The sequence below is a fragment of the Teleopsis dalmanni genome, chromosome 1 (genome assembly GCF_002237135.1).
Source record: "Teleopsis dalmanni isolate 2A chromosome 1, ASM223713v2, whole genome shotgun sequence".
Classification (NCBI taxonomy): Eukaryota; Metazoa; Arthropoda; class Insecta; order Diptera; family Diopsidae; genus Teleopsis; species Teleopsis dalmanni.
Genome location: NC_051846.1, coordinates 6668615 through 6695503, shown reverse-complemented (window position 1 = coordinate 6695503; position 26889 = coordinate 6668615). Strand labels below are relative to the sequence as shown.

Genomic DNA, 26889 nt, shown 5'->3' with positions numbered 1-26889 from the left:
AACGTGAGGAAGAAAGTTTAATGGTAGAACTTTAACTCTTGCTTTGTATATAGTTGCTATTCTTTGATGGTATTTACATCAAAACACTGAAGAAAGTTTTCGTTCTCACCTAGATTTAGGTTGAGTTGTTATATATATTAACTTAAAACTACTCTGACGATTTGTTACGATTGCGCATAACAGCTTTTCTTGAAACTTACTTTCGCTTTCAGGATTTTAAAGATCCATTTTAATATATTAGGCTAGGTTAGGTTATACTGGCGATCTCAAGGGATCTACTCAGGCCTATAAGCCCATTGTGTTACCGTATAATTAAAAACCTAAGGGTTACAACCACTTAGAACCTTTTATTTTAATATATTAATATTGTACATTTTTGTGTGTTTTGTAAACTGTTTGAAAATTGTTTCGTCAAAGAAAATTTTCATTCGGTTTTTCTCAAGACAATTATTAATGAAAAAAATTACCAAACAAAAGAATTTGCCTTCGAAAATAATAAAAAAAATATCTTGCTTTTGAACAAAGAAATCTTTTAAAATTACTATAGATTATACAAATATTTCAACAAATCTATTAGTCCTTGTATTAATTAATATAAACGTATTATATTTAAGTGAATCACGCTACTTAGTTAAATTTAAAAAGTCGTTGAAGTATGTCACTCATACGTGCTTCAGCATTTGTGTTACGTTAGATTTCAGATTTCCTGTGAACATCATCATTTACATAAAGAAATAATAAAAAAAAAAAAAAAAATAAATTAATGGGAACAATAAATAAAGTAGCACAATTCAATTTAGACACTACCATATGACAGTAGATATTATTTCCTATGATCTAAGCATCGGAATTCTATAAATTAATAGTATCTGATCTATGCAATTGCCACCTACCAGAATGACCGTTGGGCGGCAAGCAAGCTGGCGACCAAAATCTTTATTTCATTGCAAAATTACAAAATTATTCTCTGTGAATGAGAGCACAACCACTGTAAACAGAAACACTTGCACTGCAAACTAATTACTCATATTTAAGCACCAGAAGCATCAGAAGCACCAGAAAAATAAAGATATGGACTCGGAATCGGAATCGGTCTCAAGTAGAAAAATAACAGCAAAATTTGCAAATAATTTTTAATTTTTATTACAATTTACACACCAAAACGAAGCTTCCCACTCGCTTATGGCAGGCATAAATAAAGGCAGACAGTGGTGTGCTCTTTGGGTTCAGAAATATTTTGGATACATATTTTTGTGATACAGGTAGGTAGGTAGATTGGAGTAGCGACCTTGTTTCCAAGAAAAGCCCACTTGAGCTCAGATGATGACCATTGTGGTACCACACGAATAGCATGGGTATGTATAACGACTCCCCCATTAGGTAAAGGAAAACCAATTTGACAGTTCAATAAACTTGGCCAGGTTCCTTACATTATAGAATGGCAGCTCAGTCAGATCGGTGAGAAAAGGGGACACGAAGATAATCTTCTTCTAACTTAAGAAGGATACTGACACATTAGATGAAGCATGGTCTCTTCATCCTCAGAGCCACAATATCGACAAAAATTATTATATTGTAGATCCAGTTTCATAGCATACCTTCCTATTTCGCACTATTCCGTTAGCACAGATATCGTGATGCTGAGCAAGTTCTACCTTAGTTGAAGTAGCTGACTAGTTCATTTCTTGTCCTAGTTAGACCAAATCAAGTCAAGACCTAGATATCTGACAATGAGGTTCATCAGCTTGGCTATGCTCAGGTATTTTTGTTTAATTGTCAGTTTAACTGTAGCAACTGGAACGCCTATATCTGAGAAGTGAATGTTAGTGAGAAGAGCGCCAGCTTTGGTGAGGTCGTCTGCCCTACAATTACCCGAGATATCCTTGTGACCAGGAAACATAACTGATATAATGAAGTTAAATATCGAAAGAGTTATTTTGATGTTGTTAAATAATTTTTGTTGGATGCTTTATCATATATTAAAAATCAAAAGTGGCATTTTTGGATATGTTTCACACTACCAAATTGGAAAACGCTTTAAGTTTACGTAAAAAAAATAATTTAATCTACACCAAAATGGTTTGCAAAATTTGCTTGTACTGATTGATAACTGAGAAAGTGACTGTGTTTAATGTAGACGAATAATTCGTCAAGTGTTTTTCTTTTGTAGATCTAATTTACGGGGACTTAACTGAGCACCTCAGTCTAAGAAATGGATGCCGGATGTAGTTTAATCCTTTTCCTGTAACTTTCCGCAAGTGATCTCTATTTGAAAACTGTTGGAAGGAACAGGAACAGTAATAATTTTTTCACACTGCACACCACCAAAAAATAAAGATGAAATGATAATAAAGATGAATAAAAATGATAATAAAATTTCTGAAAGGTTACATTGATCAAATTGTGCATTTAAAGGCCTTGTGCTAAGAAAGTCTAGGATACAATATCAAAACTTGATGTATGAATATAACAAGTTTCTACAGAATTTGCTCACTCATTTTTATGTCAATGGGTTGTTTCTCAAATGTTTAAGATATTAACACCTAATAAGTAGAATTATCACTTCAATTATAAATATGTTGTCCACTACAATATCAAATTAATTGCATCACATCACGGAATAAAAAAGATGAATCGACTCGAACCACTGCGAGTCGAAAAAAAAATACTTTATAAATTTATTTGATTTATAAATTGTCAAATTTTATATCATTTTAAGCATTGCCATAGGTTCAAGGTGTTTTATAAACCTCTCAGTGCATCCCTTTGTTTCCATGTTGAAAATTAGAACGAACTATAAATTTTAAAAAAATAATCACAGTTCATGATTTTATTAATGAATTATTAAGAAACGTCCAAACTATTGATAACTGAGAAACAACTTCTTAAATTTATTCGTTTTTTTAAACATTTTATATTAGATAGTAAATAGATTCCAAGTCTTTATACGAACGAATAAAGTGAAGACCTTACTGATGTTCTAGTTTAATAAAGAAAAAAAATCAAGTATGTTCGATCTTGATAAGAGCATTCGAGTTTGGAGTTTTATTAATTTATTATGAAATAAATGTACGCAATAATTATTGTATAATTTATGATTTATATTAATATCATTATAATATTATACAGAACTAGATTGATACCTAAGATTGCATACCTAAGAACTTAGTTTTTCCAGTTGTCTCATTAAATTATTTGGATGTTTTGGTGCATACTGTTCGGATCCATTGTGTCTTCGAACGTTCTCTTTTTCTTGATCTAACTGAGTTCCATTCTGATGTTGAGGGAGCTATCATGCGCGTATCTTTTCTTAGAGATGTTGTATAATTTATATATGGTATATATATATTTATATGTTAAAACTGATTTTATTTTCCATCTCACAAAATCATAAAAATCTTTTTGGAATATTTTTTTAAATTTGTTCTTACAAATTTTTGATAGACACTATCATAAAAATATCTAGACTCCATTGAGAATATATAATATGTTATTCAAATGTGTTAATTAGCAGTGTTCGTCAATACGTCATTAAACTATATTCAAAAGGAGTCCATGTACTCCAACATGAACTCCTATCTAGTCTCCATTGAGAATTCATGTTATTCATATGTGTTAATTAGCAGTTTTCGTCAATATGTCAATAAAATATATATTGAAAAGGAGAGTCCATGTATTTCTATATGAACTACGCTAATTCATAAGACACACCTTTAGAACGTTATTATATTATTTAATAAAATTAGTATCTATTATTTTTCTAGGGAGTAATGTTACTCCCCCTGTTTGAAATCACTGCACACCCCATCACGCCATATCAGATACACATATAAATTTAGATACTTTTTCATACAAAACTTTTCTAGGGAGTAGTTACTCCCCTGTCTGAAACTATTGCACGCCCTATCACGCCATATCAGATACACATACATATATAGATACTTTTTCATACAAAACTTTTCTAGGGAGTAGTTACTCCCCTGTCTGAAACTATTGCACGCCCTATCACGCCATATCAGATACACATACAAATATAGATACTTTTTCATACAAAATCACACAATAAATAAAGTAAATCACTCTCCAAAGTATTTCAACGCATCAATTTTTGAAAATGAAAAGCAGAAGAAGAAAATTTTAGGAAAACCTAAAATCACAAAAACAGCACACGAAAATTCAGAAATACATTTTATTTGAAATTTTCCGATTTGGTGGAGCATTCAACATGTGAGTATCGGAGCATCGGAGCATCGGAACATGCCGGGAAATATCCAATATTGCAGATAGAAACCGAAACAGTTTTATTTTGACAACGCGCCGAGCAGAACGCGAGCCAAGAGGAGCCGCGCGCGCGACATTTTTCGAAATAGAATTTCAACCAAAAGATATTGTACTTCAGCTTTCGCTAAAACTGAATAAAACTAAAATCTCTGACAAAAAAGAATAGAAGAATAAAAATAAAATAAAATTGAGAATTGTGCGGAAAATATTTCTGTAAATTACAAAAAAGAATGCGTGACGTCTTCGTTTTCGGTTGAGGATTTGCCGGTTGATGCCGCAGTGCCAGAAGACAGAAGACAGAAGAACGTCCAACGATGCATTTGATTCAGTCGAATTGGGATGAGAACAGTGCAGATGCGTTCGGATGCGTAGCGCCTGAAACGTAAATCTATTCGAATAATTATTTTTAAAAATTTGTATATGCGATGCAGATTTTTATTTTGATTATTTGTTGCAATTTTTTACTAAAATAACAAAACAAAAAAAAACCTAAAAAAACGAATAAATAAATAAAATAAAATCGTTCCTGCATTTACGGAAAAATCTTGTGAAAATCTTGTGAAAATTAGTACAGAAAGACTTCAGCGCGTGTCGGTGAAAGATATTTGTTTCGTCGTTTGTTTCGTTTTGATGAAAATATTTTGTATCTTGAGTCGAAATATTTAGTAAATTTTTACTACTCCCATTGCTGGTGTTGCTATTGCTGTTCTGTTATTGTTGAGTATAATTTATTGCAAGTGCAATGTACGGCAGCGACAAAGGCGACAGCAATTCGCAATGTCTACTTTTTGTATCTGCTGCTGCTACCGCTACCGTTACCGCCACTGCTACTGCTGCCGCTGCTCATGATATTTGCATTTATCGCAGAATTGAATTCAATTGCAGACAAAATGAAAACAATTCATTTGAAGAAAAAAAAAATGACAAACAAGACAAATAAAATTGAAAATATACGCGCTTCACTTGCACTTAAATGCATTTTGATTAATTTAATTGCTTCGATTTGAGGCAGCCGCGGACAATTAGCAGAGCATCTCGCCAATAATTATTTGCCAATAATCGAGCGAGAAGCGGAAAGATACAAACTGCATAGCGAGATCGCAACTGCAGCAAACAAGTGTAAAAGTGCCACCACCCTTTCAATGAATAGTGCAATGTGTAATGTGTGTAAATATAATAAAATATATATACTTAATAAAATAAACTAATAGAAAGCCAACTTAATATTAAATAAAAATTTAAAAGAAATTATAAAAATTAAGAAAATAACTTAATTAAATTGAAAAGTTATTGGTTGTGTGCGGAGAAAAAAGATACGAGTACGATCTCGGAGTGAAATTATGAATTAAAATGTTTATAAAAGCAACACGCAGAGGAAGAAAACGCATCAACTAACTCCCACATTAGCCCACATTTCTTTCTGTATGTTTACAAATAGAAAAAAAAATCACGAAATTTTATGTGAAATTAAAAAAAAATACGTATTATTCCTTGAGTGAATAAAACTAACCAGCAATACAAATACAATACAAATTGTACCAGAAAAGCAGCGAAATTCTGTGCCAAACACGAAAACAGATCTGAAATTATGTCTTCCTACCGCAGCAGTTATGTAAGTAAATTGAGATACTATCCGCTATGCTATGCCAAACTCGTAGATACAATTAAAAAATCAAAGCTACTGACAGCAATCGAGCAACGTGCATTTGCGGTTGGTCTATTTTCTGGGTTTTCGAGTTTACGTCCTCAACTTTGCAAGCCAAAAAAATTTTTATTTATTGGCAACTTAAATATTCAAGTTTTTTTATCGCTTTTTTTTTTGGATTGATTATTGTTTTTTAAATTTCATTTATTGTTCCCGGCTAACGTCATGGAATTTTATTACGTACTCAGACGTACGATTCAAATACGTCAAGAATTAAGTAGTAATAGCAATGTTAATTAATAATGCAATAGGTTAGTCATATTCTCCAGTACTTTGAAAAGAAAATATATTTCAATAGAAATGTATCTAGTAAATAAGCACTGGCTACTTATACAGAGGCCCCTTAAAGTAATTTATAGTACTTTTTATAATTCATTATAGTATGTATATATCAAATAATCTATAAAATGTTATTGGTTTTTTAACATTCTAAAACTTATTGTTAGACTTTAAATAAAAGTGATTCAATAAAGACATAGTCCTAAAAAAAATATGAGCATTTTTATATATCTCTTATATCTTAAGAAGATGTACTTAAGATTTAAATCAGTTCATAACTGTGCATTTTAGTTTATTAGATAGTTTATTAGATTAGAACCGACAGAAACCTTGAAGAGTTTTACTAAAGAATACAAAAAAAAACATAATAATTACAAACTCTATAAAAATGTCTGTCCTATAAGTAATACAAAAAAAAAAATTCAATATAGACAAAATAAATAGAATAACTGATAAGTAAATGTTGTATAGTTTTCAATAAAAAAAACTGAATGTAATGATACTGTAGGATTTTTTATACTGATACCAGGCTTGAAAGCAAGCCATGGATACGTCTTTCATTCAGATAAAAGTTTTTTTTTTTATTTTTAATAGAGAGTGTAATTGGTTACACTTTTAAGTTCAGATTTTCTTGTTCTAATAGATTATATTTTAATATATAATTACATAAATAGAATAATTAATTAATATTATTTTATAATAATATATATAATTTTTAAAAACTATATGAAGGATACAGCCCTAAATATTTTAAAAAGTTGTAGAAAACTAAAACTTTAATATGCAGTTTTTAAGATATTATGATTGTCATTTAAAATTATTATTATCAAAATCTAAGTCAGTCATTAAAATTATTAAATTATCTATTGAAATTTTAATTACACTTTTTAATCGTTAATTTTTTTCTCTTTTTTTGATATTTTTTTTACGTTTGATATATTTAACTATCTATTCTAAAAGTTAGTACTAAGATGATGCAACGAAAGGATATTTCCCTAACATTTTTATATATAAAAATTTTTAATATAAACAAAAAAAATAAAAATATTCAATTTATTTCTTTAAATTTTGTTAGTTTTTTTTAATTTTAAAACCTAATCCTCTCAAAGAAACTTCTTACAAATACAGACTATTAACGAACCTAACTATAATAATCCTCTTTATATTGAGTGATTTCTTTATATTGAATTTAGATTGTATCATTATGTATATGGAGAAGGATAATACCTATTTTTCGAAAATTGGATACATTTATGAAAAAACTTTAAAATTTTATCTTTTTTATATAAGGAATAATATATATATTTTTTGGTTTTAAAGAAAATATAAAGGTGGCCTTCAACGTGCATCCAGTTAAGCTTAAGAAATCTGAAAAACACTGTATCGGTTCCAATAAACATTTCCTTTTTTGTTTTTCTTTATTTATTGCATCTGTTCTTTCGACACCTGGTATTTCCATCTAGTTCACAAGAAAAAGTAAATATCAAAGCAATATTTAATAAATATAAACATATAATATGATATGATATGATATAATAGTTACAATAAGATCAAAAACGTAAAGAGAATATTTATAATTTTTCATATATAAAGCAAAAAAAATTTGAGTGGGATAAAAACTCGAGTACAAAAATTCGATAATAAAGACTCATCCTAATGTAGGCTATATTAACTATCCATTTAATGTATGTGTATAGATAATAATTAAGGCTTTTCAGTACTACCATTTTTGACTATTTTAGTTCTCGTTTCTGTTATAATAAACTGATCTTTTGTCACAATACGACAGCTAGGTGATAAGTTGTAATTTACATTGTTGAAAATTACACTTGATAACTCTCCGTGCCTTCTCACAGTTTGCTGGATATTTCTTATTTTGAAAAAATTTAATAAATGATATAAGTTGTTGTGATGATGTCAATATTTTTAAGGGTAGTGATTATTATAAGCGTATCGATATGGATAACATATTTGCACGGATTATTTGCAACCTATGTTATGGCTTCTTTAACTGCAAACTCCTCGGTCAAGAAAAAAGAGTTTTAGTTTGGTAGAAATCTACTGAATCTTATTAAATGAATTTCCTTAATGATGTTGAAGGATATATTATATTTATTTTTGGAATCGTCAGTAAATAGCCAAATTCAATTATTTGGCTTTCCTAGCCTAGACCTAAATGTAAATGAGATTACTTGTAAAGTTCTTTGGGTAGCATTTTGGTGGTGTTTGATCACTCACCTATTGTTGCTAACAAAATGTAATCCCGCATTCCAGTACTGACTGGAATGTAACAGAGCAATTGATATCCATTGTAGTAATAAGACCCATTGTAAAGGATGAAATAAAAGTAATGAATACATTCGGTATTTGATTGACTGTAGTTTCAAATATAGTATATTTAATTAATGAGAGTTTCTGCTCAGGATTCATTTAACTATAATTATTTGTTTTGTCATTGTTTTCTTTATAATCTATGTTTTGTTCTTATTGAAGGATTTTATGGTGTGAAGTTACAAATTATTTGGTAGAAGTTAAGTAAGTTAAGTAAGTAAAAACTATAAAAAGTTATTATATGTTTATGTTATTATGTTATTATTTAGTCACAAAAAAAAGTACTCACTTCACCAATTTCTAAATTGTTTAAATTCTATGTAGTATAGGTTTAAAGTTCCGCTAGGCACTACGCACAAAGTTCTGTACAGACAGTCAAGTCTGCTTATTCAATTCCATATAATTAATCTCTGTTTTTGCATTTCCTCACTATGTTCGGATCTGACAGATTATAGGACTATGGGGCTGAAGATTGCGTTGCTGTATCTTTTTATAATATTAAGTACTTTTTTATGTCTAAAGTACTTATTAACTATAGTATCTATATAATATAATAATAATATATATAATATATTATATATATATATATAATATATATAATCTTGTCGTGTTTTAATGGTATATAATTTGTTATTTATAATTCAAATATGGTTTTATAAGTTTTAAATTTATTTATAAAATAATTGTAGTGAGGAAATTTTATTCAAGATCTGTTTTGTGTGTAGAAATATTGTTTCACAGAGATTTATTAAGTATTTTAATAAAATAGTTTGTTATGAATAAATTTAATTTATTATTAATAAACACTTTTATTCTTATTTTTATTAAAAATAAAATTAAGAAATTTTTAAACACAAACTATAAAAAAAATGAATTTTGTTTTATTTTGTTAATAGCACAGTTTTCCTATTTCGAAAACAAATTGCTTTGTACTTTGCGCAATGTATCTCAAAGATCAAATATTTCTTCATTGTTTTTATTTTTGAAATTTTAAACAAAAACATTGCTCCATTTTAGTTCGTTTATTTATGAAAAAAGAAAAAAATTTATATGCTTTAGTTTTAGTTTTAGTGTGAATTTCCAATCAATTCTATTCGAAATTACGGGGCTCACATTCGCACGAAGCCGTTCTGATTATTTTTGCTTATTTTAATACCAAAACAAAAATTAAGTAAAAAAATTTAGATTGTTTATAAAACGTAGCTGATTTCGATTGATAAAATCAAGGTTTTTTTCAAAATAAATTTCGGTAATTGTGTAATTTTAATTGTTGTTAAACATTTCATCTAAAACGATGAAACAATGTAAGTTCTGCCGTATAGTAAATAAATTTTTACACCAAAAATATTGTGAAGGATGTGGGAGAGATGCACAGAAATAGATATAATTTTTTAATTAATGATTATATTTATTTATCTTGCTGTCTTGCACAGGAATAAAGTATAACAGTATATAAGAATAAAGAATATATATTCTTTTAAAGTATATAAACTTATAAGGTTATATATAAGAAAAACCCAAACACTTTTAGCAATTAAATTATTTAATGATAAAATAAAAAATAAAATAAAATCATCAGACAATGAGAAAATTTATAAACAGCTTCTGATATGTGAGTTAGAATAAACTACAAGACTATATGTATATATAAGTTAACACCCGCGTACCCCAAATCTGGCCCTGTGCTTAGTTTCAATAACGGAGCAATCATGCGATATTGTTCAAACGCATGCTTGCTACCAAACGGGACATCCACTTGTTTGTCTGGAAAAGTCCCGTTTGGCTTCGGTAGCTCCCAACTTCGCAAAAGTGCGCTCGGTCTCTCCTGCTTTAGCTTCCGAAGACGCAACATCAATACTTCTGATTAAGTAAAAGAATATTTAACTTTTAATATTAAATCAAATAAAAGAATATTTAACTTATATATTGAATCCTTTATCTCCTAGGAGGAGCTTAGGAAGTTACGAGACTATGTGACTGCTTTCACTGGCTGCTTCCCTTTACTTGCTACCATTGAGTTTGGACTTCTTTAATTTTATCGTCTAAAATAACAGCAAGGAAATTAGAATCGCAATAAGTATTATTAGAAACCATTCCATTTACTCCGCTCTGGTGTGACACTTGGTAGCATTTCCCAGTCGATATTATGCCTTCAGCTAATGACATTCTTTAGTCTTCATTTTTATGAATGCATTCTCCACAGTACCTTTTCAACTAGTTTTGAATCTGATCTGTGGTTACTAAGGATACCGTGTTATATAGTATTGTGTAGATGGAACTTAATATATTTGGTTTTGTTGTTTTGACTTTGGTTTAATTGATTATATTAATATAACAATTTATATGAGAGTTGGAATAAGATTACAATTTCACTGCAAAATTCAAAAGGTGGTTTTCTAAGGCCCATTATCAGTTTTCTTATGCTGAAGAAGTTTCAGAATTTTGGGTTGCATACTAAACATTTGGTCAGTATACCTTTATTATGTTTCAATTTAAGCGCACTTAATCGGTTAATCCTAACTTAGTCTGTCATATTTAATAAGTCGAATTCAGATTTCTCTAAAAACGAGACTACTTTTTTTTTTAATGGCTATTTATCATTTTTATTTGATGAGTAATGGTGAGTGAGCAGAAAAAATATTGTTTGGGATAAAGAATAAATGAGGAGCGGGCGGAATTTAATCGAAGCTAGTCCGTATCTAAGTGGAGAAGCCTCGCCACTTCAATATGTTGATCAGAACCAAAAATTAATAGGTATCAAATTGATGTGTTCATTGGGATATGAGAATGGAAGGGCAATTTCAGGGAAAGTAGAGCTGGAGTTTGGAAAAATGTTGGCAATTGATGCGTTCTTCCCCGAGATATCAGGTAATATCAGGCCTGTTAGCAAGTTTGTTTTCAAGCAATCGTGGGTTGGAAGTAGATGTCATATTTTTGTGGACAGTACTTTTATTCCTAGATTTAATTACTTTCTGAAGTTATCTCCTAGTTTCAAGATTTCTGTATGAGTGCAATTTGCACTAAGTTACTTAAGGTAAATGTTAAGTTGCTACTACAACAAAACTTCGATATATAGTACTATATAAGGTCATCATCAGAGAAAGTTAAAAATGTATAATGTAGCTATGACACTATATTTTGCATATCTTTCTGTCTAGAAATGGATGGAAATATTGCCATTATTTTAAAAAATTTTAAATTAGGAATGCTATCTCTTTCATTTCTTTAATGATTTAAGTTTTTATCTAGTATAACAAGCACTTAACGCGATCAGTGATATAAAGCAATAGACTAATCGTATTAATCTGATCTTTAGTGACAAATATTAAAATGGAAAATAATTAATTTAGAGTTTGCATTTAAATCAATGTTAATATTTTTAACATATGTTCTTCAGCACTAATTCTTTTAAAAACATCGGAAGAGGATATCTCACCATTACCAAATAAAATAACTATTTTAATGATGCACAACATATTTCTTGCCTTTTTTATTATAGAGCAATAATTGTTCACACTTACATTTGGTACCTTCTCCCCCTTATCCATTGATCTTAAAAAAATGCCGTAAATAAACTTTCTACTAAGTACTACTTCTTAATAATAACAATTAATTTTTTCTGTGGGATTGAAATTTATAAAATATGTATTGTCTTAACTTAACCCCATCATTCCCAGTCATAAACTTTGATTAGTCATCGTCCAATGCATCCACATATCTATAAGTTTGGGTACATAAAGTTGTCATCTGAATCCAACACATTTTGTTCTACTTTATAATTTTATATGTATAAATAAAAATATAGAAACATATATGCTATAGTAAAAATAAACAAGATTTGTACAATCTGGTATACTCGCGCAACTCGCACGGAGCGGTATTGCCGCCGAAATCGTTGTCGAATTTAGAAATGACCTGAAAATGGAAACTTTAAATTCGCTGCGACACACGCTCCGCATTTAGAATATCGAGGAAAATCGAGGAAAAATGTTGTCTCCGCCAGATTTTTATGGTGAAACTATAAATGTAATTTTTACGTTATTGTGAGGAGAGGAAATTATTTTACAACAAAATCAAAAAAACTACAAATTCTGTAATAAATCGCACCAAAATAGTTTATAGTTGTTAAAAATAAAACAATTTACATGATTAGAATTAAATCGAAAGTTGTCGTGAAGATTTATTAGAGATCATAATTTTTTATTCAAACTCTTTAATCACTACGTGGTAATAAAATTAAGGAATCTATAAATTTTATTATATATATACTTCACAATTACTAGTACCAATGCTCTCTATTAAGAGATATTTAATCTCATTTCTTGTTAAGAAACCCCAAATTAATATAATTTTTTAGAACTTCTTAATCTAGACGATTGTATATATTAATTTCTTCTTCTGCAGAGACTCTTTCCTACGTTTCATATTTTGAAATGACCTTTCCGGTCATACAACCGATCAACTTTATGGATCGTTAGAGCTTTAAAGTAAAATTGGTCTATAAAGTATCTAGAATTTATAATTTATAAATCGAACATAAAATATACAGTACTTGAAAAGTACTCGTATATGTTATTTTACATATATAAAATATTTAAAATATTAAATGACATAACTGGAATTTGAAAATTGAAAAACGCTGAGTAAAAAATGGTCACGTTTTGCAAGTTTATCCGGCAAAAACTTAATGAATATATTTGACTAAGAACCATATTCACCTGACCATGTGTGACCACTTTTTACTCCATAAATTTAAAAATACCGCTTCAATGATAATATTTCGTTGCAACTATATAATAAAATTTGATTATAAAGTCTTACTTAAATCAGTGTACGAAAAATAAATGAAAATTTGGATCAATTAATGGCATAGTTTTATTCTATGACTGATTTCGCCGAAAATTTGAAGGATTATATTAAAACAACCTACGAAAATTATAAGCATGATGGGTTTAAGTGGTACCATAGTTATATTGTACTAATAAGTTTTGTTGGCTTAATAATTTTTTGTGTATTGTGTTTAATAATTCCGGATACTTTTTACAATAGGATTATGTTTAATATTTTGTGTTTGTTTTGCCAAAGGAATACTTTATTACAATATGATATAATAATATTTGCTTTAAAGCGAATACATGACATTTTATGACATTAAATTAGAAGGCGTGAAGGTATATGATATTTTCTTCTACGGCTGAGAGCACAACTTATCGATTTCTATCGCTTTATTGCATATAAAATTTATCCATTTCTTACTAACCTGACAGTGTTGTTATCCTGTAAAGTAAGGGACTTAAAGAAGTTTATAGAACTATTAAGTTGTTCCACTTTCAGTAAAATAGGAAAGTTACGCCTATAAGCGTTGTTTTGTAATATAATGACCACTGCAGTACTTTTGTGGTCCCTTTAACTATACTTAACCTATAGGCAGGCCTTTGAAAAAAGTGATAAAATTATTCAATGATACCAGAGACGTTAGATTAAAGTAATTGACATTATTCATGCATACTTTGCTGGCTACTTAGAGTACAATCTTAATTTGTCTTCATCGGGCACATATTGGTGACTTTTAAGCTGTTTACTATATTCTTCAGTCCACAACTTCTCAAATATTTGACTTTGAGATGAATTTAATGTGGATTAGATAAATAAATGTTGATTAAATAAATCAAAATTGATTTTGATTCACTAAGCAGTACTTTAGTTTCTTTTTTTGTAATTCCTTTGTTGGAAGGTATCAAATGGATTCATACCAACTATTCGTGACTAGCATTCCAACGGTTCCCTTGCTTTTTATAAGCTTTATATATTCTAAGTTTTGTAAAATATTCTTCTGGAATGCAAAATATTGATTAAACAGAAAAAAATATGTATAAGGTTATAATTATTGAAATCTGTGATGAATCCTTGCTTATGCTATATAACCAGGATTAAAATAAACCTATCAAGTCTATAAACCTATCTACGTTAGAAAATGTATATTCGTAAGAAATGAATGCACATGCCTTCACGTTTACAAACAGATTGTGTTCTAATAAAGTTACATAAATGTGGAACGACATTCCATCGTCCAATATACGATATAAATCATACAGCAGGGTAGGAATACATATTTTAGTTTTTAATTTAGATGCAGTCATACCTAAGTATGACTTTTCAATCTAAGTCAGTTTTAATTTCATTAAATATCCTTTAAATAGATGCCAAATAAGTTCCTGTACATCAAAATATTTCCAAATTGCCAAGTTTAAATTTGATTTTTGAAATCTTTTACAGATTACATTATTTTTGTTAAATATTTTTGATTCTATTCATTCTATTCATCTTATTAGTTTGTAAAAAATTTTTCCGAGGCAATTATATCTACCATAACCTTTTTTCTGTTAATCGGTCTTTAAAATGAGTTACTTCTATTCTTTTTTGACAAAAATGCAGTATTAATTATGCGATATTTTTACCTTAATGTTTTCTTTATTTACTTTATTATTATTTTTATTTAATTTATTAAATAAATATTAATTTAGTTATTTATCTCTGTATGTCTATTAATGTTAAAAATAGACTCCCTATCTTATATGAATTTATTATGTTTCCACTTTCTACCTTTATGGCACTTTGTTAGGAAAATCAACTCTAATCAAAGAAATATTTAAAAAATTAATTCTCCGAATTATATATAAATATATCTATGTAAAGTAAGTTAAAATGTCAATATAATATTTTGTCATTAATTATTTTCACCCACTTTTCAATTTAAAATAAAATAAAAATTTTCCATCGCATGTTTTCCGACAATAAAAATTGTACTTAATTAGTTTTGCCTGTTAAATAATTAAATTTTTCATCACAAATATGGCAAATATTTGTGATGATTTCCTGTCAACTAATCAAAACTCATCTACTACGTATTATTACGATGAAATTCAATGAAATAATCATTTTGCAATTGAATGTCGCAAACTATATTCTTTAACCGGCAATTTACCATTCGTTCCTTACTGCGCATTTCGTATGAAAAATTATCATTCCCATTTCAAAATATATTAAAATATTTAAGACAATTTTAATAAGAACACAACAATATATATATAGCATTTGCATGTCAATATTCAGAAAAAGTGCTTTGTTAAAGCACACACTGTGATATGTTCACTAATATTAACAATATTGCAATTTCACAATTTAGCCAGGACATCAATTTGACAACTGATTTGAATAAAATTGGCTATTTTAACTATTTTTTCTGTGTACTATATTACCGATATAAGCTACTTCGGGAATTGTTGAGACTTAAGCTTAAAAATTTTTACATTGATTACATCAATAGAAAAAAATACACATGCCATCTAACGTGAATTAGTATATGCAATTTTTAGTACATCTCCATTATAACATAATAAATCTGATATAAAATAGAGTTTTCAGAAAATTCAAATCGTACCGGTTCAATAGTTAATATATAACACATTATTGTGTAATCAGATTTTTAAATTTAATGGCAGAAACTTAAGTACATCATTTATTATTGGTTTTGTTTTTGTAGACGTCTTTAAGTAGACGTCTGTAGCAATCAAAATAATAGATATTACAATTATGTACAAATTGCAATGATATAATACAATCATACAATATAAAACTATTAGAGGAATTAAATATGGATATGTTCACTTCATATACCACACATAACAAGAACCTATGCTATATATCCTGAAATTGATAGGTTACTGTAATCTCTGTTTGAGCAACACTGGTCTTCTTAGTTATTGGTATTTTAGACAAGCGTTCCTTTTTGTTAGAGTTCAGTTAGTATATCTTCCTTCTTTTATTCACGTTTATTCTCAATAATGACGATGGATAGAATTTGGTTGTCATATTCGTTGGCTTTTTAGAAGAATTTTAGAGTTTAGAGTTTCTATATAGATCTATTTGTAGATCTGTAGATCATAATTCCTTACATATTATGGTATGCTCAAAATCATTCTGATCATATGTAAAAATGATCAGATAGTATTTATTGATAGTAAATGTTTGACAGTAGTATATTTACTTAACGTGTCTTACGGAAAGAGTGTTCTGTCACGTTTCATATTTGTTTCCATATTCAAACCTAAGAATAGCAAGACTAATGCTGTCGAAATTATAGCAGTTTGTGCAAGCATTTCTGCAATAATTATACCATAATACAGGTTAATACAGGTCTTTTTCTTAACTTCTTTTGTCAGAAGATTGTTAGAGTGTTTAAAAATAATGAACATATATACAACAGAAACAACTTCAGCAGATTACATAGTTAGCGAACATTAACTCGTATATGTGAAGTGCTTATAAGATTATTTTAATTGCGTGTCAGAGATATTCTTCTAACCATGGAATTAATTAAACAAGCATATACCTGAAAGTCTCAAAGGTAACACTAATGAGTTACACATAATATCATTAAATACCAAATTTATCAAGTAGACATAAACAAGTCATCCAAAAGGGAGTAAAGAGAAGGGAGTAAATGTGTTAGATGACACTAACACTAATAAAGCAATAACCTAGGAAAAAAGATTTCATTTAGGGCGAAACATCAAACAAACCATATTTGGACTCTAAAGAACACTTGTCGCTGACAGCCGTTAAGTGCAATCTATGTAATAATAAGTAGCGGTAATGATGACATTGGATAGAATAAGCGGTGGGGGTTTACACTACCACATGGGGTGAAATAAGTGTGGTTTGTTAATTAATTAATAATTAATTGACGCCTCTGAGTTTCATAACTATATTATCGCAAGTAATAATAGACATACACCACCATATTAGTACTGAAGGTAAACAACCATTACGAAAGCGTTACGATTAAAGTTAAACACGTACCATCTAGATAACATACAACCCCTAGGGAAAAAATTAAACTTCATATACATAACAGATCTGTCCCTATATTAGCGATCATACAATCGTACAGTGTGTGAAAAGTTTACAAATCATCAAAATACTAATTTTCTCTTCACATGTGAAAGCTATTAAAAAAACTAAATAAATATTTCTGCATGTAATGGGAACTGAAGGTCTCCAACGCTATCCAGAATGATTAATGGAAATCAGTGATTGACCCAATCTTTTATATTAGAATTTATGATGTACATATTGACATAAACTCAATTAGGAACCACTTCACCCTTTGGGCAATAATTTTTTCCATTCCAATCCAATAATCGAAAGCACAACACGCAACGCATTGGCCCATGCAAACGCAATCTTGTAATTGTTATTTTCCCCATCGGAAAGGCAAAGGCATAGGCATAGCAAAGGCACTTTTCTAAATATAGCCGAAGCAATGCCATCCATGATATTTCCATACCGAACTTTTTTTAATTGGAAAAATCAAGTGCATAAGGACCATTGAAAAATTTCCTCACACTTAAATAATTCAGCCAATGAAGCATTTCGTCGCTGGCGCACGTCAACATTCGTTTTCCACACTTCTCGCCCATAACCGCACCACCGCAGAAGATCGAGAAAACTGCTTTTCTTCTATTTCGAACTGTGGCGCTTGCATTTCCCTTTGTTGTTATTGTTGCTTTGCTGTGTTTATTGTTGTTATTGTTATTATTATTGTTATTGTAATTGTAATTGTAGAATAAAGAAAAATAGTTTTTTACATTTTGTTAATTAAAATGGCGCAAAGTTTCTATTCCCGATTCTCAATTAAATGGAATGTGTAAACAGATTCATTTCGATTATTTCAACATAAAATAGATGATAATAATAGATACTTGATATTCACTTCAAACGACGAGTCCGCAGCATAAACTGAACTACGAATATAAATCTCATGTATAGTGAAAAAGGCTTAGGTACGAGGGTCGTATGCCAATTTCTTCATGAAATAATGCAGATAGTCAAAAAGATTATATTGGAGTGATTTTTTATATGTTTTGTGAGTTGAAAATTAAATTTTTTTTAAAGAAACTCACAATTTTTATAAAATAATTGGACTTTTCATGTACCGTTCAGCTACTTCAACTAAGGCGGAACTTGCTCACCACTACGGTATCGGTGCTGACGGGTCACTGCATAATAGCTAGGCGTACTATGAGACTACGTTTACGCTATAATGACTTTTGTTATGGTGAAGGCTCAGAGACTGAGAAGGAAACTGTGCTTTATCTTATGTACCAGTGCACATTTTTAGCTAGGATAAGATTTTAAATCTTTAGAGCTCCTTTTCTTACAAACCTGACTGAACTGTAAGGGCTCCTGCAATATTAGGAACTTAGCCAAGTTTATAGGTTGAATCATATTTACCTAATGTGAGAGTCGTTGTCTATCTACATTGGTCGTATACCGACCATTAGTCTAGGCATGTATCAACCACCAATCCTGTGATACCACAACAGCTCATTCTTTGAGCTCAAGTGAGCTTTTTTGGTTACAAGACCGCCACTTCAACCTAACCTATATACTTTTTTAACTATTATTAATAAAAGATACCATATAAGTTATATACATGGACAAAATGAATTTTAGTGGATTCTTAAAGTGATTGGCCGTAACACATATTTGATACTACTGTTTTGTCATTTTAAAAAAAATGCTCACTTTAAGCTGTTGTTTTTGTATAGATGAGCTATCTGATAAAGCGTAGTAGTTTCATTTACTTCCAGACTTGGTCTACATATTATCATTAATACTCTCTCTTTGTAAACATCCATTGTAATGAATTAATTCATCCATATAGAAGATCCTTGGCTTCTAAAACTATAGTTTAATGGATATTCTTACATCCATGAAAACTTTAGGCTTCTGTCTGTCAGGATTAGGTTTCATGTAAGGTGTAACTTTAATTATTTGGATGATTCATTATTTATTACATATTCTTCTGATTATAGTTTTAAAGAATCATCTCTTATATTTAATTCATTAATTTGGGAAACACATAAGTGAAAGTGATGTTTGATTTAAGTTATTTGGATGAACTATTTCTGAAGTACTCGTATTAAGGGTACTCATGATAGTTTTTGAACACGATTTTTTTTAAAAACTCTATATTTTGATTAATATTGAAAATGATCCTCGATTATTTGGTTTTTTGATTTAAGAAGTCATCTCCTATACTTATGTGACTTAGTTTGAATATATATAATATTGATTTATATACATAAGTATATATGAATTATTATTAGTGTGAATAGTCGTGCTGTGCATCAGAAGTTGTAGTAGTTAACTTACTCCATATGTAACATTTCCATGTCAAAGATATTAATTTTACAACACCTAACATACAGCCCCCGTAAACAGAATGCTCATATATAACCATATTGATTTTTATCTTTATAAATTCAAAACTATTTTAAAATTATTTTATCTGCTTATTTTTATTTAAATTTTTTATTTTTATTTAAATTTTTTATTTTTATTTAAGTTTTTTATTTTTATTTAAGTTTTCGCTCTAGCATTTGCCATTTTTTATGCAAATTCCATGAGTTTGTTAGCCTGGGAAGTCAAATGGTTTCAATCAATTAAAACGTTGTTGCTCATTTCTTATACGAGATATATTTTAAGCAGAACAAGTACAGAAGGACAAATAGACAGACAGACGGACAGTTGACACTTTTCATGCAAATTATTTGAAATGTTAGCAATTTGCAGAAATATTTTTAACGCTTCACGCATAATTTCTTATTCCATTCCAGTCATGAATTTTTCCAGTAATATTTTTCTTGGATCTTGAATGGACTTTGACATGACCAATGATTATCGTATGGTGTAAATCAAATTATGTCAGACTTGAGAGATTTAAGACATACACACTCTGTTGATTGCTTCTAACCGAACTAATGGATTTAGTTTCCATATAAAATCATGCGTTGTCCGATCGCTCAACAGATCGTTTCCATTCGAAGTAAATCAAACGCCCCTGTCTGTGTGTTATTAGGCAGAAAATGAAATTTTAACAAAAGCAATAATTAGGCAATTTTATTATGAATTAAATTTTAAGTATTTTGCTACACATAAAAAGATACTAAATATTTTTTTAAATATTTTTAAAGATTGAGTAATTTTTTTGGCACAATTTTCTTGCGTTCAAAATACAAAGAAGCGCGTGCCACAGCCAAATTATAAATGATGAAATAGATATATTATTCTTAGATACATATACATCTGTAAAATTGTTTAAGTCAATTATCTTAAATTTTTAAGTAATCTAAAATCTCGGATGATTGTTGTAATTTATGAATGAATCTAGAACACAAAATTGATAGATTATTTTGGCTTGGTTATATACGTTTTTGTTGATTGAACCAAATATTTAAAAAATCTATGAACAATTAATTTAAAGAATTCGCTTACTTAAGTTGTGTTAAATAATAGGTTTTGTTGAAAATAAAAATATATCGGTCAGTGTCACATCTAGAAACAAAAAAACTTTTTTAGTGTCAAGCGAAAAACTTAATTTGGAAAGCAAGCAATACAATTTTGAGGGATTAAGTGCTATTGTGCTAGAGATCAATAGAAATGATGATCTTTTGATGATGAACCATTTTTTTTCAAACTTCAGATTCAGTAACATTTTTCATAGACAGCTAATGTGTATATTATATATTCAATATCAACAATATTGGCTAACAAACCCTTTGGTTAACCTACTCTGCTATGTCTATGTCTTAATATTTCATGATTTTTGACTTGTGACTTTCACATCATTGATTTTTGCATCGCCTTTTATATACTTCATCCATTTTAATTATTTAATGTAAAATATTACTTATAGACATTCAAATCTGTAGGTAAGTGTAGGCAAGGAAGCAGATTAAAAATTAAAACAGTGATTTGCAATACCAATACTCGTTTAAAATGAACCCATGTTAAGGCGAAAGCGGTTCCAATGGTGAAGAAGCCTCTCCAAAGAGTGGATGTTTTAGTTCTATACTACGTATTAATATGTTAGGGAGTCCGACCACACACCATTCTGATTACGGTCGGTTTGACAGTGCATAAAGCATTCCACTTCCTCACCACAAAAAGGAAGCAAAATAAGAAAAAGCAAGAAAAACATGGTTTAAGTTTGGCATTTGTAGTTCAAAGTTCAAGTATACGTACTTGTAAAAAACACCAACTTATATTTCCAAACACCATTGATAATAAGTATTTGATAATACTCAGGCCAGGTAAAAATTCATTCCGTTTCATACAACATTTTGGATTGAAGTTCTCTTTAGGTTATACCAGCGATCCCTGGTGGATCCACATAGGCCTATGGGCCCATTGTGTTATGAAACTCTGCTTTTGATATTTATAGCTATTGTTAATTGTGTATTTAGTGTCCTTTATGGCCTCAGAGTTTTTCTCTATATCTGATTTCTCAATAAATTGCAGTTTATTGGGTCTTGTCTCAAGGTTTGTAAGTTCAGCTAACATAACTTCTGTTAACAACAATATTTTCAAATGAAAAAAATTTTCTATTATGTATTAAATTTATGAATTCATATAAAACTATAAACTACAAATATTTTGAAATATTTTAGGCTCCATGGAAATCGAGTTTATCAAGTGCCTATAAACCAACCACATCCAGCGCGGTATGTAAACCAATTATACTTTAATCAACATTATGACTAAGAAAAATTCTATTTTTTCAGTATTCATCACGTGACGATATAAGCTCAACACGTTATAGCTCATTGGCTACACCAAGCACATACAGGCCTTCATTTGCAGGTGGCACATATCGCATAAAACGTGAACCGCCTCCAGTACCTGTTACGACATATACGAGTCGCTATGCAGCTGTTAATAGTACAACATCAAGTGGTACAGGGCGTAGTGAAAAAGAAAATACTAATGATGGATCCAGTAAGATTGGACAAATTAAGCGTTATACAACTACAACAAGTAATCTAGGTAAATATGGATCACGTGAAGCAAGCCCCGCTGCACTTGAGCGCACTAATCGTATCAAAAGTCGAGAACCAAGTCCGGTTTCAAGATCGATAAGAGGGAAATCACGTGACCCAAGTCCGGTGATTGATACCAAATGTAAAATAGGTTATAATGGCGTTAACACATACCGAATGAGCACACCAAGATCCACTGCTTCAACATATACAAGTCGTTATGGGGCTGGGACTAATACACGAACCAGCAATGTGCTACCAGATAAATCAATTTCATATTTATCTGTTAGTGACTTTAGAGCACGTTCAATAAGTCGTGCCAAGGAGATTGCTTTACGTAAGTCGAGTGAAAAAGAAATCGAAGAAGCTACAGCAACCCAAGTAGAGGAAGATATTATAGAGCCAATAGCTGCAGAGCAAAAAGACGATAACCTTGAAAGTGAAGAGTTATCGGAGGAAGAAACATTTGTAAATGTTTCAGTGGTAACAAGAGCGACTTCGCCTACTCCACCTGGCAGCACTACAGTGCAGCGTACAAGACGTATTGACATAGCAAAAACAATTGAGAAAACAATACAACGTTCGACCAAAAAGAAAAAAATGCTTGAGAAAGAAATACAGTCAGATAGGTTGGATGATTCGACACGTTACTCACGTTTCGGTATCAGTAGTCGTGTGTCCTCGTACAGCCCACACAGTGAAAGTCGATACTCAAGCAACTTACGTTACAGTGCCAGCCCCTTGTCGAGTGCTTCGAAGTCTACATCTTCAAGCAATGAAAATAAAAAAGATGATGCCAGTAGTAGTAACAGCAATAAAACTAATCGTACCACAAGCAGTAAGTCAAAGTTATCACCATCTAAAGTTGTACGTATCAATTCCAGACAATCTTCCGTGGAAAATTTATCGGCCAGTAATGCCAAGCCACCAGCGGCGCCCAAAGCAGAATCACCATCTAAAACCTCTACAAGTAGTTCCAGTGCAGTAGTTAAATGGCCTAATAAAGATTTCAGAAAATCTGCGCTCAATGTAGGTCCCACAGATCGTCCACGAAAATCACGCACTCCTAGCACTGGAACAGACTCTGATGCCATGCCAGCAAATACCTGTGAGATTAAAAGCACTAGCAATGCTAACAATAACCAGCGTGGAGAGCGTGCCTCTAGTGTGGGTTCGGAGTGCAGTAATGCATCTGCAACTTCCAATGGCAAACGTACTACCAATAGTGGTGATGGAAAAGTACGTCAACGCTGTCATGTCAAGGTCAGCAATAATACAACCACCTCAACATTGAGTCGCAACAACAGCAGTACAAGCTTAAAAAATGCCTCGCATAAATCATGCACGCCAACCACAGCAGTTTCGTCATCAAGTGGTACTGAGAGCTCATCTGAAAATCGCAAAACAAACAAGAAAAGTACAAAGAAGAAGGCTACAAACACCCACAATAAAACGGTCGAGAATGCCAAATTCCGAGGAGATAACAACGCAGGTGATGTTAATGATTTGTCGCCAAAACATTCAACAAAATTCGAAAATAGCAAAACATCACAACCACCAGCAACGAAGAGTGCAGCCACGAATCAGACTGACTCACCTGCACAGAGAGCGGAGGAGAGCACAAGCACTGCCACTACAACTGCCAGCGATTATCGTTTGCAGAAATTGTCAAACGTTTCGAATTTTTTCGTGAATTGCCAGAACGATGCAAATAGCGAGCCGATTTTCGTGGAAAGCTCTGAGAGCTCGAGCGATTTAAATACAGACCAATTGAATGAGCAAACCAACGTTAGTCTAACGGAAGATTTCGAAACGAAAACGAACTCGCAAGCGTACATATCGCCTACGAGCAAAGCTACTAAAACGAACAGTGATCCTGCAAGAAAAGCAGCATCCTCAAATTCGAACTCGAATTCAATACGGTATTCAAATACAAACACGAAAAGTGCTGAGGATTCATTTGTCTACAATCCACCGTGTTCATTACGCAGCAAAAATTCTTTGAGTACACACTCCAGTGAAGCTAGAACAGAGAGTTCATCCTATACTCAACGCACAGCTGCCACGGAAAGTGAGCTGCAACCAAATACAGAACAGGACGAGAGCAGTTGGTGGCAAGACACAAGTCGACAAATTGATACTACATCGGCCCTTGATTACAACTACAAAGACGAAATGCATTTCAAGCTAAGACATATAGACTCTGGCGAAACCGCTTGGTGGTTGCGAAATGACGAAGATGACACCCTCGCCGATGACAATATTAAGACATTTAACAACGAAGATGATGCAGATGATGTAACTGATGCTGTGCCATCTCTGCCTTCCAATAGTAATAGTGGAGCACATAATCAAACCAAACAAAATTGGTGGACAAGTGAAACCGATGATGAGCACGATCCAGATATAAGTAGATGTAGATCCGCAGAAGCACATTATGAGCCAAGTAGTGCGGCAATAGAAAGTTGGGAGTCCAGACAATATCAAATGCCAAAAAGTCATTGTACTCCAGAGAAGCAATGGTGGAGTGAATCGAGCAATAGTAAAAATACGGCAAGCAACAATACTTCAAAACAAAATGGTGCCATTCAATTGAAAATCTGCCGAATAGAATCTGGAGAGCGGCCTTGGTGGTTAGACGAAGAGTCCGGCAATAATAATGATAATGAAGGTGTTATTGAAGACAATACCACAGTTGAAGCTACTATTAAGTTACCAAAAAAAAGTAACAACAAAAGTAGTAGTAATAGTAAAAGCGTAGAACCTTCAGAAGATGGCTCCAATAATGCAAACAAAAGTGAACAAGAACATCGCTGGTGGATGTCAGCGCCAACAAAAAAATTACTTAACATAAAACGTGTGGAGTCAGGTGAAAAGGCTTGGTGGCAGCAAGAAGACACAGAGTCTAATAACAATGCTGATATCGAAGTGACACATACGCAAACGAAATTTTCCCCTATGAAGCGTAACGATTCTTGTGAAAAGGATTGGTGGCTGGAGAGCAATAATGACATCCCAAGTAATGGTAAACAAAATGGACAACTACAAATAAGAGAGTCTGATGATGATTCTGATGGGGAAGTAAATCAAAATGGTGGCGACATTGAAGTGCAAAACATAAATACCTACAATGGCAACGACGAAATTGGCAGATATATCGATTCGAATGCGGAACTGAGTAATTCATTTAATTTTGAATACAGTGAACGCCCGCCACCGCTGGGACAATGTGCCAGTCCCGTTGGCCACGAAGAAAACACAACAAATATGCGCCTCTGTAAATTGCCATACGATAACATTCCAATGTCAACAGTTCAATCTAAATCACTGCAACAACAACAACAACAGCAACAACAAGTGTATCAGCAACAACAGTCAACAAACACAAATCCGTATTGCTATTTCAACAACAGCAGCAACAATGGCCACAGTAATGCTAAGCAAGCACAACAACTGCAACAACAACAGCAACGAGAGCTTTTCATATCGCGTCATCAAAGTATCGATGAGCTTTTGGGTGGTTCGTGTAGACCATTGAGTCCACTGTTTTTTGATGGCAACAGCTTTTCAACACTGCCAACAAACCGAAATATGTTTTTAGAGAAGATAACACCCGATCAAGTGATAATACATGATAGCACAGCACAAATGCCGATTATTCAGCGCATGGAGAGGTGAGTATAGGCAGATGTGTTGAATTTGTTGAAAGTTCGCTGAAATGTTTTATTTTTGTTTTTTTTTGTATGCGTTCAGAGATGAATGGGATAATTGCAATGGTGCGACAAATGGACGACCAACGCTTGGAGCCCCACAAATTCCGGTAAGCTTTATTTGCAAACAATATTTTTATTTACTGAAATAATATTTACCTAAAATATTTTAATGACAGTATGAGTAGTTGATTAATAAATCAATATTTATGAGCTCATATTCGTATCAATTAAGATAACGTGATTTCATATATAAGTTAGGAATAAATATAATCAAATTTAGATAGGATATAAATAGAAATTTGAAATAACTATATATTTATTTTTAAAAATATTATTTAATTAAGAAATTTATTTTGTAATAATATGTAGGAATATTATTAGAAAAATAAATGAGTAAGCCGATTTATAGATAACTTCTGATGAACTTCCAACTTGCATTGTTTTGCATAATAGTTTTCTAATACATTTTGTATTAGGTTTATAACTGTATTTATTAATTGATTACATTTAAGAAATCTGACTTCGGATAACAATTTGTACTAACGTTTTATATTGTAATCTATTATGCTATTATGATATTATGATTATTTAATATATTATTATTCTATATGAAAAACTATTTATTTAATTTTCTTATAAGTCAAGACCAATGACTAACTTACCATTATGCTGCATTTCTTGCTTTCAATTGGAA

General features: G+C 30.9%; 1 protein-coding gene across 1 annotated transcript; it reads left to right on the top strand.

Annotated features, from left to right (window-relative positions):
- Positions 1-5507: 5507 nt before the first annotated feature.
- Positions 5508-25829, top strand: LOC119668430 (uncharacterized protein DDB_G0283357-like; the record flags this gene model as incomplete). The annotated part of the gene is given in 3 exon segments (XM_038077927.1): positions 5508-5893; positions 22114-22167; positions 22228-25829. Coding segments are annotated over 3 exon segments (3680 nt in total), but the record flags the coding sequence as incomplete, so codon positions are not given.
- Between the last annotated feature and the right edge of the window lie 1060 nt (positions 25830-26889).